The sequence below is a fragment of the Sceloporus undulatus genome, chromosome 4 (assembly GCF_019175285.1).
Source record: "Sceloporus undulatus isolate JIND9_A2432 ecotype Alabama chromosome 4, SceUnd_v1.1, whole genome shotgun sequence".
Taxonomy (NCBI): domain Eukaryota; kingdom Metazoa; phylum Chordata; class Lepidosauria; order Squamata; family Phrynosomatidae; genus Sceloporus; species Sceloporus undulatus.
In genome coordinates this window covers 138287873-138300134 of record NC_056525.1, presented here as the reverse complement: position 1 = coordinate 138300134, position 12262 = coordinate 138287873, and the positions used below count along the sequence as shown (strand labels likewise).

The 12262-nt window shown below is 38.6% G+C and overlaps 1 protein-coding gene across 9 annotated transcripts in view; it reads right to left on the bottom strand.

Annotated features, from left to right (window-relative positions):
• The window catches only part of RIN2 (Ras and Rab interactor 2), a 76048-nt gene that overhangs the window by 28406 nt on the left and 35380 nt on the right, over positions 1 to 12262 (bottom strand). For 8 of the 9 annotated variants that reach the window (XM_042462536.1, XM_042462538.1, XM_042462540.1 and 5 more), the window contains 4 exons: positions 7257 to 7452; positions 6287 to 6398; positions 3823 to 3895; positions 2534 to 2625 (listed from right to left, as the gene is read on the bottom strand). In XM_042462536.1, the coding sequence (XP_042318470.1) occupies positions 2534 to 2625; positions 3823 to 3895; positions 6287 to 6398; positions 7257 to 7452 (473 nt within the window). Of the gene's footprint in view, positions 1 to 2533; positions 2626 to 3822; positions 3896 to 6286; positions 6399 to 7256; positions 7453 to 11216; positions 11350 to 12262 lie in introns of all 9 variants that reach the window. The other variant, XM_042462541.1, reaches the window with a different exon arrangement.

The following is a 12262-nucleotide window of genomic DNA, read 5'->3' as shown; positions in this document are numbered from 1 at the left end:
GTCTATGGCATCCAGGAATCGCTTCATTTCTCAAAGAACATCATCATTCCTGTGGCACAGACTAAAAATCTTATTTGTCCATCACAGTATTTCCCACAGTGCGTAACAAGATGCCACCCAAAAACTCCAAAGCAAATCATGAAAACAAAAAATCTTCCTTTCTGTCTTGCAAATGGTATTTGGAGGCATAGCTATAGTTCTATTTAGTCACTAACATATTGTAAGTAAGTAAATATTTTATTGTGGTCCTAGACCAGTATATAAAAAACAATTACAAATACAATTACAGTGGTACCCCGGGATACGAATTACCCAGCTTACGAATTTTTCGGGATACGAAAAAATCCCATAGGGATTTATTGTTTCGGCTTACGAAGGTTTTTTTCGGGTTACGAAAAAACCTCGGCGCTATTTTCAATGGAGCCGCGGCGGAGCCGCGGCTTTTTTTCCATTAGCGCCTATGGCAATTCAGGTTACGAAGGTTTTTCGGGTTACGAAATTAGCCGCGGAACGAATTAATTTCGTAACCCGAGGTACCACTGTACAAACATTTAAAAGATGCTAAGGAAGTAAAATAAGGTAAAATTACATATTGAATAAAGAAAAAGAAAACCATTCTGAATAAGCAGTTAGGCTACAGAAGTGAAGCCTACTAACCTAGAAAGAACCAGAACTTCATTATTATACTATTCCTTGTTGCTAATCATTGCTCGTCTCATTTTGATTGCTGCAGAGCAAAATTTAGCCACGTATATTATGATAGGATTAGTATCAGAAACTAACAGGAAGACCCAAAACTGCTCAGTGTGTCCAGCATATTTATGAAGTATTGGCAAAACTTACTTACTTACACTAACATATCTGCTCCCCATGACTTTATCTAATTCCCATAGAAAGCCATCTAGGTTCATAGGCATCACTGTATATTATGGCAGGAAGTCCTGTAATTTTAGATGGTTATTTTAATAATAATAATAACAACAGCATACTGCTACTATATGTTACTGTATTGTACACATCTTTTGTTTGTCTGAGACTGATTATTAGTGATAGCTGTACATTTTAAAGTGCAGGCACTCACTGTACTGTCTCTATAGCAACAGCCTTAAGGAGAATCCAAAAAAGCAGGTGACTGGCAGGAGCAAATCTCTGTTAAAGCTTATGTGTCTTGCCCATTCAATACCTTTGGTTACAACAAAAATAACTCAGAATAGAGCACTGTGGTTGGAAAATTCATTTCCCCTTCCCATTACTATGAGCATTACAGCTCAACGCAGAGTTGTCAGGAAGTCCGAAGGAGCAGTCAATTATGCCAGAGACTTGACTACTTAAAAATGGGGGGGCTTCAACTCTGCAAACCCTGGCACCACTCCACCTCCATTCCTAATTGATTTCTCTGGACATCTCCAAGTTTGACTGTGATGAAAAGAAGAAGAAAAATATCTACTTTATCTCTATCATGAATTACTTATAAACTTTCATCATGGCCCTGTATACCTTGCATAAACAAGTTCATTTATAATTGGAATGCACATAACATACATAATACTCATGTTTGTATACATGCTATGAAACAGACACATACCCAATGGTATGCCCAACATTCAGCAGCACATAGTAGGTCCTGCATACCTTATAGATCATCCACACTGCACGCTGTCTATATGTATTCACATCTATCTCCCTCTAAGTGTCTGATCCACTTACTTTGGATATTTACAGCTACACTGTTTTGGATGGATGGGATATGGATAGCAAAAATGCAAGCTTACCCTTGTAGCATAATATATCTTTAAAAAATAATCCAGTTTTTTTTATTCTAATATTGTGGTAAAGAATTATTATACTATACCAATGACTGTGGCTAAAAAAATCCCTATCAATCATTGGTTAACATAATTTTATTTCATCTGCCAATGTTCAGTAGATATAGCTTTGGATATAACTGGGAAGAAATGCACATATAAGCCACACAGGCCACCAGTGTATTCCTCCCTGGATCTACCTGGGTTCTCCAGTCAATCCCTTAGAAGCTTCCAAGAGGAACAACTGGCCATTTAAAAGCTATTCCTTCCTGCCCTGCCCTTCTTGAGGACAGAAATAGCCCTTTAAAAACATGGTTGTAGATGTATAGATTAGTGAGGCAGGGACATGTGAAAATGGGGTGGGAATGGGCCCCAGAAATTCCAAATGCTCATTTCTGCTTAAAGGATGGTCACTAGCCTTCCAACCAGATGTTTAAATAAAGCATGAAGAAAATGGAATGTGTGGCAACAGGATGCTGGCATATCCCTGGGAGCTGGGTCGTTGAACTAGTGCTTCTGGTTTACCTCCTGAAGTTGTTCTCCAGGAAAATGAACTACAACAAGGGGATTTAGGAGCACTGGCTAAGCCTCTCCCTACCTGTTGATTATGTAGTACTGTGCCACCTTCATGCTAACTTAATGCTGGATATCATCACACTTACATTGCTTTTATATCACTTTTGCTTTTAATCACTCTTTGCTGAGGACAAGCCAGTTGGTATACTTACTTAGTCCTAGTTGAGCCACCTCTTCAAGTTCAGCTTCTGTTGTTGCTGTTGCAACAACATGAGGCAACTTCAAGGTGAATGGCAAGACATCCCTTGTTTGGAAATAAAGAATAACAGTATTAACTTGCTTTGCACATTCACATCTCTGTTTATAACATATGTACCAACTCCAGATAAGTATATTTCATTTGAATAAGTGTATTTTCTTCCTTCACAACTTTTTCTTAAGTGCCAATTTCTCTACTGATTTATTTAGAAAAGGGATGGAAATCATTGGCTCTCCATGTGTTTTGGACTACCACCCCCATATCCCTTACTACTGAACATACATTGTGGGGCTGATGGAAACTGTTGTCCAAATGTGAATGTGAGAAGTGCCAAAGGTTCCCCTCACCCAAGGTTTAGACTCTAAATATGGGAACAGGTATACTCTGTTTTCACAACTGAAGCTACTGAAATGCAACTTTGTAAAGAAACTTGTGCAAAATGAAACTGCCCTTCATAAGAGATTTTTAAGAAAGACCTTACTATCATTTAAACTACAGCTTAACTGGGTTATGAGTGCGCATATTCCATTTCTGCAGGCCACAAAATCTGCATTAAAGCAGAGCTCTTTGAGAGGCTCAACATATCACCAGACAGTAACTTCACTTCAACCAAAAAGCACATGAAAGAACATGTACTTTGCACGTGAAAGATCTCAGGTTTAATCTCCATAATGTCCAGATAAGTGATCTTTGGTAATAAAACTGGGGAAAGAATTTTGGCTGAGGTCTGGGATAGATGGAACAATAGCAGCTATGTACTGTAGTTTCTTATTTTTATAAAATAAAATGTTCTCACATTCAGAGCAAAGGAAAGTTTAACACATTCTGGACAGTATTTCCTGAAGAAGATTGGCCCCTATGTTGGACAGGATTGCACCTAAAAACCCAGCCTAGTGTTGGAGATTATAAACAACCACAAAGAACATTTTGCACTATTTTCCCATGGTGAAGAATCTGGAGTGTTCTCTCCAAGAAAACATACAGTTGAAACACACAGTGAGACACCAGGAAGTTACATATCACATGGAATCACTGAGTGGAATCATCAATAACAGGAAGTACTTGAGGGAAAGGGATGAACTACATAAAAGCTGGACTGAGAACAATAAGGAAGATCTATCAGTCTCTCTTCCCACAAACCCACACCACACACATCTGACATCAAGATCCTTGACATTTCTGTCTCCCATATAAGGGCAGCACAAGGTCAGTTTAAGCATAGTATAGGAAGTACAGCCTTACCTGCTAATACAGTAGAATGCTATGAGCCTAAATAAATCAGCAAAACTTATTCCGGAGCCTTCCAAGGAAAAGGCTACAAAACAGAAGTAAACAAACACAGTTGCTCAATACATATTTTGAGAAATGTTGCTAAATCATATTGTTGATGTAGTACTGAACCTGAACACATAAATTACCATTTCTAATAAAAACATTCACTGAGCCAGCCATCTGGAATATCACAAACAAAATTCTGTAGCAACAGGATTGGACTGTTTTGATTTTAAAATTCTCAAATGTCTCAATATCTAGTTAAATGAATTACAAAACCAACAACAGCTGGCTCTATCCTACACCTTAAGGTCAGAATATAATAGAAAGTACTATTTGTTTGCCTGGAATTACTTGCTCTTTTAGTCAGAGATCTCACAAAGCCATTCAGAATTACAGGCATCAATCAAGATTTTATATAAGGCTAGTATTTTCTAATGAACTATAATAGTTCTTCCCACAAATCAATCTGCAAACAGAAGAGCTACATTGATTGAATAAGTTCGTATTAATATAATTAAAACACTGATAACAGCCAAATTCTACCACTGATCATACAGCAGATGTGGGCAACCAATGGCCCCATGGAGGTTGCTAGACTACAGCACCCAGCAGCCCTAGCTAGATCTCTCTATTTCTGCAGACTTTTCCATTTCTCCTCCCTGTGGTTTATGAATTTTTGTCACCAAGAACAGATATTCATAGAATCTGGAGGGGCCTGGAAACTCTTGCTTTTAGGAAATGTAGATATACATTAGAAGCACATGTGAAAGTGTACCCAAGTGTAAATGCTGCCTATTGCTTTCGGTTGGATGTGTATTCAATATGGCTCCCCATTCCTACATAGCTAGTTAGCTTATGCCAGAGATTTTGCATCTACCTAACACAATCATTATCACACACACACAAGTAAATCAGCATCCAAAGGAGATGAGACCAGCATAACCCTTTACTCCAATGGAAATACAGTAGCCATGTTAGACACTAAAACTGTGGCTCACATATAGCCAGGTGAATAATGTTTACTAGTAATCTGTTTTACATGGAGGTCATACTGACTTTAAAGAAGGAAGTTCACAGTTGAAGGTACTTGATCAAGTGGTGTCATCATTCCTAAATAAAGATAGCCTTCAAGTGTCTATAATATGGTAGTCTCCAAATGAGTCTACTGTAATGCACTACAAAAAGGGGTTGTCCTTGCAGTTTGTTCAAAAAGTGGACTTGCGCAAAATGCAGTGCAAGACAGCTGGTTGCATAACTATGGCGGGTTATAGACCGCCATTTTGGACGTCCTCAGGACGTCCCATTTTAAAAAGGGGGCGTCTCTTCTAGACACCCCTTTCCCTATCACAGACTCAGTCCGTGACAAATGGCAGCGGCTGTTCCACATGTCCGTCGCCATTTTTACGTCTTGGATGCATAACGTCCAGACAGGTCACGGCAGTTATGATGTCGCGAGTGCGCCATGGGCGCCTCGCAATGTCATAACGGCACCGCAGGAAAAAGCTCCATTTTGGAGCTTCTTTTTTGCTCCGCGAGGGAGTCGTGCGGTTTGTATGCTGCGACTCCCTCGTGGAGCAAAGAGCAGCGGCGGTCTGTAAAACGCCTATATAAAGAAGCATGTGCAAGTTCCTAAATGTCTCTAACACTTTCCTATATGTGCATTATAACCACCATCTACAGTAGGAGTGGACACCTGTAGGAGACTAGGAGCTGCATTACTCCCAGGAGACTTGGGGGGGGGTGGGGGGAATTCAATCTTCCACTGCTGAAAAACAAACAAACAAACAAACTAAGTGTCCCCACCCCCCAAATGTCTTCAACACCTTCTAGGGGCTGTGAAGAATAATTGCATTATGTTTTCAGCTCATCAACCATTTTATGCCCAGGAGAGGCACTTTTCAAAACAGGTGGTGACCAGAAATCACATCCTGATTACATCTGGTTTTACAAAAGGCTTTTCACCAGCCCTAAGATGGTGGAGGAAATGTGATGAAAATGCCCCCCGCTCATTCTCAAGAGGATGTTTAAGGTCAAAAAACCTTTTTTTGAAAACAAATTAAACATTATTTTGACTCCTATAGGACTTGGGGGCCGCAAAAATGGCCCATGGAAGTGCATGTGGCTCATGGGCTTCACTTTCCCTACCCCCATCTACAGCTTCTGGAAGTGGAAAGCTTCACTTTACTATTTCAAAGAAAATTCAGATTTAATTAAAGTATACATAATTGCACAAAGACAGAAGATCTGGACTACAAACAACTTCATTTATGGTGACTCAAGCTTCCTGTCCTTATAGAGTGTCATTTTCTCACGGACACAACTAATTTCATCAGAAATTACAATCAGCCAACAGAGGAATTTTTCTACTCGTCATAATAGGAAAGAAAACGAATATGAAAGCAAAGAAACATTTTTTTAAAGTCCCACTTACTATATGTGCTTTCTTTTATTGCGAACTCTTTTAGGTAAAATGCACAGTCATTTGGTAGACGAAGAGACAAGACTTTCTTCTGCATTTTTGTAGATTTCCTAACAAGGAAGGTCTGTTAAAATAGAGATTACAAAAAAGCAAGACCTTAAATAGACATCTTAGCTATATTTTGAAGAAATATCATTCTGGTTCTCTGCTTTGGTTGGTGATCACATTAAACTTTCAACCTAACAAAGTCTACTGTTTCATCTTGTAAACTATACAGTAGTTAGTAGCTACTCAATTAATGATGTACAGCATTGCCTAATCCCAAATTCAGTCTTCAGCTTTTACCTGATCAGTTCTGTGAAACACATGTTCTACATTTAATTAAACCATTTTATATGCATCCATCACCTTGAGCCAGTTTTCCTATTTTGCATAAACCCTGAGATTGTTTGGGCCTTTTTACTCACACACAAACTGTATGGGTCTGCTTATTGTTGCTGGTTCAGCTGTGCAACTCAGAGAAGGCTGAAAGTTGATACAACCTTATTCCTCCATCTTTGCCCCCCCCAGCTGAATGGCAGAGCATAAACACTGACTACAGAGTCCCAGGTTCAACCATCAATTAAAATGCTATTGGGCAAAAGACTCCAAAACCTCTGCTACCTCCAGTAATTGTTGCTAGTCAAAAGAGAGTATACTGAGCTTAATGGATCAATGGTCTGCCATGAGTACCAGGTAGTCATACCATGTATGAATATCACAACCATACAGGCTTTTAGTTTCTCCCAATCTGATTCATACTGAGAGAGAATGGCATGAGATGGCGCCTTGGGGTTCTTGCGCTATTTTGGAGTTCATGAGTGTGTGAGAAGTCTGCTTCTATTTCATGTTCTCTGAAAACAAACCAAATCTATCACAACAGCAAACATTCCCCCAAATAAGTATCCTGTTGGTTTTAGAGAAAAATGAAATTGTTTCTTACTCCAGGAGGTTGTGACCGCAGAACTTCAGCTGCTTCAGAATCATTTAAGCCAAGCTGTAACCAAATTGGATGTGTATGAAGAAGCTTATCTAGAATGCTGAGCTTATTGGGAAGGCTGTCATAACCAGAATCTCGTGTGATGCTTTTTAAATCCTTTTGATGATCCGGGCACACATCACCCATATCTCTGTCTAAGCTATAAAGAAGAGAAATAATAGCAAACATCAAAAAACTAATTTTAAGTTACTTGAAAAACTATATGTACTTTTCAAAAGAACATACCATGCTAAAATAAATAATTCTTTCCTGGTCCACTCATCTTAATATTTAAGATTATGTTGTGAATGTAATGGGAGCATAACAGTTGTTCTTTCTAAAGCCACATGAGCATTTGCCACCATGCACAGTGGGAAATGCTACCATGGATGACAATAATCACCTTCCATTAAGTGTGAGCTTTTCTGAGGCCTGTTAATGGCCATTCTTGGAGACATCATGCACAACTGCATTAATCTCTTGGCATCTCTTGCATTCTTAGACAGACTCTCTAATACACCATTCTACTTCTTCAATGTGATGAAGTAAGTGATTACTTACAAAAACTCCTGCCATCATAAATAGTCTCTTAAGAAGCTACAACTAACACCACGTCTCTTTTACAATATACTAGTGCATAGGACAAGGCCAGACATTGTAAGAATGAAGCGACAGGAATTTTATTTTATTTATTTTTTTGCCCTCTTATCTGTTTCTCAAATAATCCATGTCCAATGTGTACAGATCCCTCACCTAAAGTACAACTACCTCTGGGTTTTCAACAGCTGTTTGCATACAGATTCTTGACCTTGTATAGAAATGCTCTATACAAGGTTAGAAATCTTAGGAATCACACCTGAGATAAAAGTGCTGTTTAGGAGAGGAATGCCAGTAGTGATACAAACTCGCTCCTGCTCAACCCTGTCATTTTCTTTACAAGAGAATCTGTTTGCTTTTACTAGTAACTTGTCTTGATAAGGTGCTAAAATGTTGCTGTTCTATTGGTGCAGAATAATTTATGAAATGGCACGGATAGACACGATTTGTGTTAGTGTATATTGAATTAAGGGGATGTAGTGGCTTAGTGGTTAAGACACCAGTTCTGATGATAGGAAGATTGCAAAGTTGGCAATTTGAGGCCCAAGTGCTACATGACGGGGTGAGCTCCTATCACTAGTCCCAGTTTCTGCCAACCTAGTAGTTCAAACACATGCAAATGCAAGTAGATAGATAGGTACCACTTCTCAGTGGGAAGGTAACAGCGTTGAGTGCACTTATTCTGGCCACACGAACACCATAGCAGTCCTTGGACAACACTGGCTCTTCGGCTTAGAAACAGAGATGAGCACCACCCCCTACAGTCAGTTACAACTAGACATTCATGTCAAGGGACTACCTTTACCTTCATTGAATTAACCCATTTTTAAGAGGGAGGCATTTTCTAATACATGTTTTGTTAAAGCTGTCATATGAGTCAAAGTGTGGGGATAGTTTTAGTAGTGTACAATACAACCAATAAGCAGGACATCACAATTCAAGTCCCACCTCAGGCAAGCATATGGATAGGTATGAGAAAATATGGCACTCTTGTTCTTGTATTTCCCAGTATCTGAATGACATTATCATACTATCCCACTGTTGTATTATGTTGTACAACATTTTCTTTGTTAACCATATACAAATGCATTCAGATTTGTATGTACCTTTTTTTTAAAAATGGACATTAAGTATTTTTTCTATTGACTAAAGATACATTTAAAAAAATATGCATTTTAACTCATGCACATTTCTGAAATCACACATGATTTAAATATGCATTTTCCTCAAAAATACACTGCATGGTTCACTACTGCATGGATTTCCAAGGCAAAATACTAATCTGTTTCAATGCAAAGTATAGGATGTGAATTCCATACAGAAATACAAATCCATCGAGTCTCTTTCAACCCTATTATGGCCTTCAACATATAATTATTCTAGTACCATGTCCCCATTTGAAATGCTGAGATAATTATACTTCTCTACTTTACACTACTATTCTAAGTATTGCTGAATTAGTATATATGGATTATGAAATATTCTGTAACTATTATTCTAGTGTCTAAAATTATAGTGTTTGGTACATTTTCCAAAGATTGTCCAAACCTTTGTATCAAAAGGTATTATCTTGTCAGGCCCTATTTAAAAAAAAAATTATTTGAAACACAATAATAAACACCTATAAGTTTCCAATGCATTTTAAGGGGTTTATCCTTTTTTCTATGGAGCAGAAGATGACATACATCCATTCCATACTTTAGAACAGTGGTTCTCAACCTTCCTAATGCCACAACCCTTTAATACAGTTCCTCATGTTGCGGTGACCCCCAACCATAAAATTCCTTGGTTGGTTCCTAAGACCATCAGAAATATATAGGGTTGTTCGACCCCCAAAGGTTGAGAACTGCTGCTTTAGAAGGTAATGTGTGACATTCCTACAGTTCTCATTGGTCCTAAGCAGTACAGTTAACTGTAAGGGATGATGAGAGCTGTACTCCAACAATCTTTCATCACCCCTGATTTAAAAAACACACACACCAGATAATGGTAAACTGCACTCACACTAGTATGAAGCTCTAAATTCTCTTCACTAATCACAAAATTTCAGCCTATGGAGGCATGAGTTAGACTGTAAAGGTGCAGTTTTCTTATTTCCAGCGCAAAAGCATCCTGCAGTTCACACCAGAAGCCATTACTGAACTGATCAACTAGAGCAGAGATAAGATGACTATGGCCCCAAAACTACGAGCTTATGTGAGTTTAAGAAGCATGTTGACAAGATAGCTACCCTTGAGATCTCTAGCAAAATGTCTCTCATTAATGTCTCTCCTTGTTCCACCAGTCACAATGGGCTCATTAAGTGACTTCACAATGAATGATTATATAGCATTGCACCAGTGTAGAAACAGCCTACTTAAAACCTTTATGTCCTATTGCAGGTGACTTGCCAGGAGGCAGACACGTGAGTACTTTAGTTGCAGAACTCATCTCTGCTTTGATGCAAGAGAGCATTTACATTCCAATAAAACAAGGAAATACTTTTGGAATAAGAAAAAATATTACAGGCATCTACCTATGCCCCAGAGGCAACATTTCATATCCCAATATTGTTTGGATATCCACTGGTCATGTCTGGGCATCCTTTTCAGCATGGTCATGATTCATAACTCCCCATTCAGACTAGTCAGAGTGCGTGGTAACAAGACTCCTCCGTCATCTCCCTGTTTTTTTTCCTGTTTTGTTGAAAGATGCAGCAATCTTGAACTTCCTCTCACAGTTGATATCTATGTACCAATATGGTGTGGGAACTGTTTCTATGCAACTATGTGCCATGGCACACCATTAACATTTATTAACATGCAGGAGCAAGCAGATATAACACTGAGCCCAACCTCAATGTGCCCAGTGGTCTGGGCTTCTCTATATCCTTTTAGTGCATTCCATGCAAATTCTGAAAAGTATTAAGCACCAGATCTGCTCTGCCCTGAGCTGCTTTCTCCTAATGGTCCCCACTTACTAGAGAAGTCTTTTCTGATGCCTGCCCTTGATCAATTACTGTTCTTATTTTGCCCCAATTTCACCTTGCTTTTCCAAAACATTTCTGGGTGTCTTCTTAAAGATTTTAGTGTACACAAACATGTGTGTTGTTATTCTTTAAGATTCATCTCCCACTATCTGTCTGGAGCCCAAACGAGACAAATATGAGCTACCAAGGGTTCTTCACCACCTTCACATAGACCAAGATAAAATAGGCCTCTAACAAACCAGAATAGCTGTTCCAGTGGTCTACAACTGAGCCAATGCAGTGGTGGTGTGTATTCCATAGCCATCAGGTTCTACAATGTGCTCTAACTTATGTTAAACCAGATTTATCATAGATCTTACTTCAGGATCCCTCTAGCCATTTCGTTTCTGTCAGCTCTCAGTAGCCTCTTACAAGTAGCAGAATTCAAAGACATAGCCATGTTAGTCTGGAAAATCAGTAGGCAAAGGGATCATGCAGCACCTTTGAGACTAACTGAAAGACAGAAGTTGGTAGAATAAGCTTTCGTAGACTTGGGCCTGCTTCCTAAGATGCATTTGGTGAAGTGGAAAGCCTATGGACAGACCTATATAGCAGTCTGTGTAGGGGAATGTACATAGGAATGCAAAACTGTGTAGAGTTTCGGTATAGAGATGAAGTGACAAGTTCAGCTTTAATGATGGCTGTTGGGGGACAAGATAAGGAAGTTGCCTAAAGCCAAGGTTAGTAGATAAACATATGAATGAGTATTAGGATCTAGTGTGGGAGCCAAAAAAGTGCTACCAGGAACACCTTTAGATCCACAAGTCTCCAATAACTTCTTTAAAATAAGATCCACAACTCCTACAGAGGGCAGAATTTCCTTGTTATTTAGGGGTAGGAAGTGAATGTGTGTTGCATGTGTTATGGTTGTAGAATGTTTGTCTATTGCTTGAGTGTAAGTTGTTTGAATACGTGTGAGTATTGTTTGTATACGTGTGTGTTTGGAGTAGATTATTTATGGGGTGTTATATTTGGGTGATATTGGGGGGATTACTATAGTGTAAACAATTAAAAGCTTATTACAGCCAAAAGTAGAGCTCTTCTACCCAGAAATAAGCAGTATGAGAAATATAAACTTGATCGGAATGGTGGCTAGAACCATTCCAGTTTTATGTTTTTATTATTTTATCATTTATGATGTATTATTGGTTTTTTTTGTTGATGGGTCTCTCATACTAATTTTATCATGTTGTTTTATTTGCGGTTTTTATGCCTTGGTTTTTTTTAATATTGTTTTTGTATTTACTGTTTGGATCTATTTTATATTGTGACGGCTTTTAGCTTTTAACAATAAAATTCTATTCTAAACCCTGGTAAAAAATGGCTCATCCCTGACAACTGTACCAAGTTGTCTGTACCAAGTTAA